General features: G+C 41.4%; 1 protein-coding gene across 1 annotated transcript in view; it reads right to left on the bottom strand.

The window, feature by feature from the left end:
* Positions 1-435: 435 nt before the first annotated feature.
* The window catches only part of MCCC1 (methylcrotonyl-CoA carboxylase subunit 1), a 102812-nt gene continuing 97247 nt past the window's right edge, over positions 436-6000 (bottom strand). The window contains exons 17-19 of the mRNA XM_053565256.1: positions 4777-4884; positions 2241-2312; positions 436-752 (exon numbers count right to left, since the gene is read on the bottom strand). Coding sequence (XP_053421231.1) covers positions 624-752; positions 2241-2312; positions 4777-4884 — 309 coding nt within the window. The 3' untranslated portion in view covers positions 436-623. The remainder of the gene's footprint in view (positions 753-2240; positions 2313-4776; positions 4885-6000) is intronic.

Here is a 6000-nt window from a genome sequence, read left to right as displayed (position 1 = left end):
CTAGCTTGATCCAAACTACCCATGGGCCAAAACTTCTGACTGGAGATAAAAAGAAGACTGAGCTAGTTGGGGAGTGTGGCCATTTTGAACTCTAGTCTGCCATTGCTCTGTCAGCTGGAATAAAGCCTCTCTTCTTTTAAACATGGTGTTTGGGAGTTCTTTCTCTCCATTGGCCCTCTGCAACAAAAAGACATCCATGTCTTTATATTGCCTGAGTTACTCTTTGGTGAAACAAAACCTTGGTTGAATTTAGCCCCAGGTATCTGTCTCTGAACTACGTTACTATCCATTTTCATCATGATTCTAACTCAGAAGTAATTCATTTAGTCAAATTACCTTTTCTCTTCCAATTCTCTTTTGATCAAGTTGCTCCCCACCCCCCACCCCCAGAAGATACTAGGTTGTATAAAATTTGAGGCAGAAACAAACATTAATTTCCAATAAAAATGTATAATTCAACTTTATTAGTATGAAATACCTTGAGATAATTTATTATAGTCAATTCATGATTTTCAAAGATGAAGGGTTTTAGCACAATCATATAATCTTTTAGTAAAACTGTGATCATAGGACCCCGAGAAAGCAGCAGGCACTTTTTCTTTTTGGCCATTTCTTTGCTGAGTTTATGCTGATTCCTTTTTGTCAGCTTCTTCCTCCTCAAAATCAACTAAAGGAGTGTGTCTGTTGGCCTGAGAACCCTCTGCGTAGAATACTTTCCTTATTGTGCCGTCCCTGGGAGCCTTTACGGTATGCTGCAGAGACACAGACAAGACCAACAACAGCTGCAGTCTGATACACCAAGTCAAGGAAGGGAGAGAAGAAAAGTGAAAAATGCGGCCCTCCTCTCCCTTTCTTTGTCATCGTGGTGTGTGTGATTAACTGTTTCCCACCAGGTCCTCTCACAAGACTCTGGCCAAGAAACAAAAACAAAATTGTCCCATTCCCCAGTGGATTTGAATGAAAACTGGTAATAAAATCAGGTACAAATCAAAGAGGAGAAGAACCCAGCTGGGTCTATAAGGAATTGCACCTGAGTGCACACATATTTATGCCGAATCAAGAGCAGCTCATATCAGGCTGAAAATGTTGTCAGTTGGACAGTTAGCCACATTTCATTGGGAAAATTATTTCTCTTTGTTTATATGCTGGGCTCTAATAAGCTGGTTAAGTAATAAATATGAGACCTTTAGTTTGAAAACAAAAAATTGTGAAAAATGTAGTCCATTGTTTTGATGTTTTGTAATTGTCTCAACTTGGACTTCACATTAGAATCTCACCTGGGAATCTTTTTTTTTTTGAGACCGAGCCTCAAGCTGTCGCCTGGGGTAGAGTGCTGTGACATCAATCACAGCTCATAGCAATCTCCAACTCTTGGGCTCAAGAGAGTCTCCGGCCTCTGCCTCCCAAATAGCTGGGATTAAAGGCGCCTGCCACAATGTCCAGCTATTTGTTGTTGTTGTTGTTATTGTTGCAGCCGTCATTGTTGTTTGGCAGGCCTGGGCTGGATTCAAACCTGCCAGCTCAGGTGTATGTGGCTGGTGCCTTAGCTGCTTGAGCCACAGGCACCGAGCCCCACCTGGGAATCTTTTAAAAAGTACTCATCGTTGGGCTAGAGAGCTCTCCACCTGGAGAGCGCAATTTAACTGGTCTAAGGAAGTAGTTTTTAGAATGTCCTCAGGGAATTGTACAGATGATCTTCAGCTTAGGACGGTTTAGGTCACAATAAACCCACTGTAAGTGGAGGAGCAACTCCATGAAGATGGCTTCTGCATCATCACAAAGTGGACAAATCCTAATATGAACTGTTAAGTTGGCACTTTTTGTAATTTTCAGCCAGGGCTAAGAACCACTAACCTACAATTTCCAACCATCTAAAAACCCAAACAGCTAATTTTATTTGGTGGAAGTTTTTCACTTTGATACTGAAGCTTGGCATTATAAATTCAGCCTTAGAAAATACCAACTGTTAACATTCAGCTGGGTGAATGTTAACTGATTCCAAGTTGCCTGATTCCAAGCTATTAATAATTTCATTAATTTCAGAATCACAAATAACAAGTGTGATTTCACAAAATTAAAATGAAAAAAATGTATTTTGTTTTGTTTCCTAAAACAAATGCTTAGTTAATCTGGAGCTCTTCATATTTAAAATGGTACTAACTACAAAATAAGGCAAAAGAACACTTAGGTCTGATAACTCCCAACATTTGCTTAGCAGCTGAACTTGTGATTTCACTTACCTCCATCTTCATGGCGATCATAATCATTAGAGAATCTCCAGCTTTCACTTTGTCTCCAGCTTTGACGAACACCTAGAGATTCAGGGTGACAGGTTAATGTTTAAAAACACAGAGGTCCTAGAGATGTTAATCTGCATCATGGTGGCAATCACTTTCCTATCTATACGTTTCCCATAACATGTAAACTGCAAATATACATGGTAAAAAAATCATCAAACAACTCAGCAGTCCTTCATGGTCCATAGAGTTCTTGTGTAAACAAACAGAGGTACAGTCTGTATTGTGTTGTTGCCAGAGACAAATGGACAGATGCAAATAAGGGACCTGAAGGTCCGTCCGGCATCGCAGGCACTGCTGTCAGTGGGCAGCACAGCTTAGTCCCCCATCCTCACCCCACAAGCCACTCAGTTTTGCTTAAATCAGATGATACACACTTTATATGTCTTGGTTTCCTTTTGTTGTTTTTTTCATGAATGTACAAACAAGACACATCACCAACAGACGGACTAAAACACTTCCGTGTCTTTATCACAGATGGGGTAGAGGGACGAGGGTCCTGACTAGCTTTCTAGCTTAGAGTTGTGTGGTTAGTGTGTGGACAAGTCTTCACATGAGAGAATTAAACTCACTGACAGTCCTAGAAAAATATTTCTATTTTCATTTTTACATATACAAATTCACTCATATGTCTCAAATGGTATCACTGTCATTTTGGTTAACATAGTTACCAGCAAGTTTTTGGAAACATTGCACAATGGAGTTAGGTTCTAAAGTCACTGTGTAGACCAAATTTGTGAAAAGTGGCAAGCACTCCTAAAAGCCCCGCAAATCACCCAATCCTAGCTGATGCTTTAGGAAAGCCCAGTGACATCGATGGCCTAACTTTACAGGCCAGTCGTGGGGAAAATGTGCCTCCTCGAATGTAAGACTGACACCTCATGGGGAGATGCCCACACTAGGAGAGGCCTGTGGGAGCTGAATTCAAATGAGCTAAAGGCACATCAGGTCTCTTAGCTCACATTCCTTTGGGGGTACATTATTTCCAGAGGGAAACACCCACACTATTTAGATAGCAATCTTCTTCTTCTTTCTTTGGTACCAAGAGTATATAGTTGAATTTTCATGACTTGAATGTATTTGAGGAGCCTCTACTGTAGTCAAATATATAAAAGAAAACTACTGATCAATGGCAATTGGAAGTTATATTAGTATGTGCTATGGTCAATGTTTGTGTCCCTCCGAAATTCATATATTGAAATCCTAACCCCAAAGGTAACAGTATCTGCAGGTGGGGCCTTTGGGAAGTGATTATGTCATGAAAGCTCTGCCCTCATAAATGGGATTAGTACCCTTTGAAAAGAGGCCTGAGAGAGGGCCTGTGCCCCTTTCACTATGTGGGGACACAGGAAAAATGGCTGTTTATGAAACCAGGAAGCAAATTCTCACCAGATACCTAATTACTGGTGCCTTGATCTTAGTTTTTCCAGCTTCTGGAATTGTGAGAAATAAATTTCTGTTGTTTAAAAGCTATCCAAGTCTATGGTATTTTGTTATGCCAGCCCAAACAGACTGAGACAGTATGGATCTCAACTCTGAGTATGCATGGCAATAATCACCAAACCACGTTTTTCTTCAACAATACCAATACTAGCCTCTCAAATTATATTTTAAGACACATTCAATTAAGTACATTAATGAAGAATTTCATGGCAAAATTGCTTGCTGTTGAACTTAACATTAAAAACCAGCCTTTCTGAATAATGCCTAGAGAATGAGTGCTTCATTTAATTATAAAAAGACAATTTAGATTATTTGTACTTTGATGTAAATTCCTACCTTCACAAATTAGGTAAATGGGTATTTTCATTGAAGGCTGCATAATACAGAACTTGAATTTATAATAGGTCCTACTATTTTCTTAAAATAGATGAAATGCACAAGATTTATTTATGTATTTAAAGATTTATTAAAAGCAGAATACACTTTTTTTTTTGAGAGAGTCTCATTCTGTTGCCCCAGATTACAGTGCCACAGTGTCCCAGCTCACAGCAACCTCACACTCTTGGGTTTAAGTGATTCTCTAGCCTCAGCCTCCCGAGTAGCTGGGACTATAGGTGCCCACCATAACACCTGGCTAGTTTTTCTATTTTTAGTAGAGATGGGGTTGAGCTTTTGCTCAGGCTGGTCTCGAACTCTTGAGCTCAAGAAGTCCACTTGCCTCTGCCTCTCAAAGTGCTAGCATTATAGGAGTGAGCCACTGCAGCTGGCCAACGACCAAGATTTAGAGATGGAAAAGGAGACAGATGCACATGGCAAGAGGACTGGCCAAGACTAAGAGTTGGAGGCTGCTATGAGGCTGCTATGAGGCCTCGTGAGCTATGACGACGCCAGGGCACTCTACCAAGGGTGACAGAGAGAGACTCGGTCTCAAACAAGCAAACAACAAAACAGAAAGAAAAGGAGATATGTAATAAAATTCAACAAAGTCGTTTATCATGCTTTATTGAACATTATCTTACAGATGTCACATGATTACCTTTTCAATGGTTCCAGTCATAGGGGCAATGGTGCCTCCCTGAGTTTCTTCTGAGCTCACAGAAGATAAGTATTTGGGGACTGGAATGCCAATCTCAACACTTCCTTCCTATAAGTAGAAAACAAACTGAAAATGGAATCAAGATCCCATCACTGTATTTTTACTAATATACCTGAGGTAATGATTGTTTTAAGCTATTTGTTAACTATTAGCCATCATTACTACCAGCTTCTAATCTAGCTTTGTGACCTTGATCAAGTTATGAAACCCCTCTCAGTCTTGGTTTCCCATTAGGAAGGAAACGGTATATATGCCTTGCAGGGGATTAAGAGAATTAAAGTACTGTATATACCTGTACGTAACAGGGGGCACTGTCTGAAAGCCACTTTTAGTAGCAATACCACAGTTCAGTGTTTAGTCTATGGCAGGAACTGTTTTTAACATGTCATTAATTATCACAACAACTCCATGAGGTAGGCTCTGCTAGTCCTACTATTTATAGATAGGGGAACTACAGCCCACAGAGTTTAACTGCCCAAAGTCACACAGCTGCTAAGTGGCAGGGCCAGGATTTGAACCAAAGCAGCTTCATGTTCTAGAATTCATGCTCCTCACCACTCCATTACACCGCCCCTCCCACCATGTTGTTATGGCACAATTGACTGTGGAAAGGAATGCCTGTAACACGGGATCACCCACTCCACATACAGTTTAATTACGAGAACACTGAGGCCATCTCATCACGGAGCACTGCAAGGCCACAGTCTGTGAGATAATCTGTTCTCCTTCTTTGGCCCAGGCAGGACCTTAAGGACACACTGGGTAGGAGGCACCTAGCCCAAACCATGCAAAGCCTGCCTCAACTATCCTTTGACTGCCAAGACACCACAAGTAAGCCCGGCACCTCCTCCCAAATCACCGGGATCCCAGGTGTCAGGAGAATGGTGGTTAGGAAAAGCGTTCAGGCATCAAAGCCCTGAGAGAGTGTCACCCACTGGGCAAGGAGACACCAAAGAGAGCATCAGGACTTGTTTCAGAATTCTGTGAGAATCTGTGTGAACAAAGGGGTGAATGGAAAACTAGGGAGGCAGGAATGTGGCAAGGAGACAGTGGAGAGGAACAGGGTGCGGAGAGTCTCAGGTGGTCAAAGGAAGAGGATGTCTCTGATCTCTGTCAGTAAAGCCTCTGGTAAAGCAATCTTCCCCCAAACCCCAGGAGTGACGT

Source organism: Nycticebus coucang, chromosome 16, assembly GCF_027406575.1.
Source record: "Nycticebus coucang isolate mNycCou1 chromosome 16, mNycCou1.pri, whole genome shotgun sequence".
Taxonomy (NCBI): domain Eukaryota; kingdom Metazoa; phylum Chordata; class Mammalia; order Primates; family Lorisidae; genus Nycticebus; species Nycticebus coucang.
Note: the sequence above shows the minus strand (reverse complement) of the source record. Positions and strands in the feature narration are given on the sequence as shown.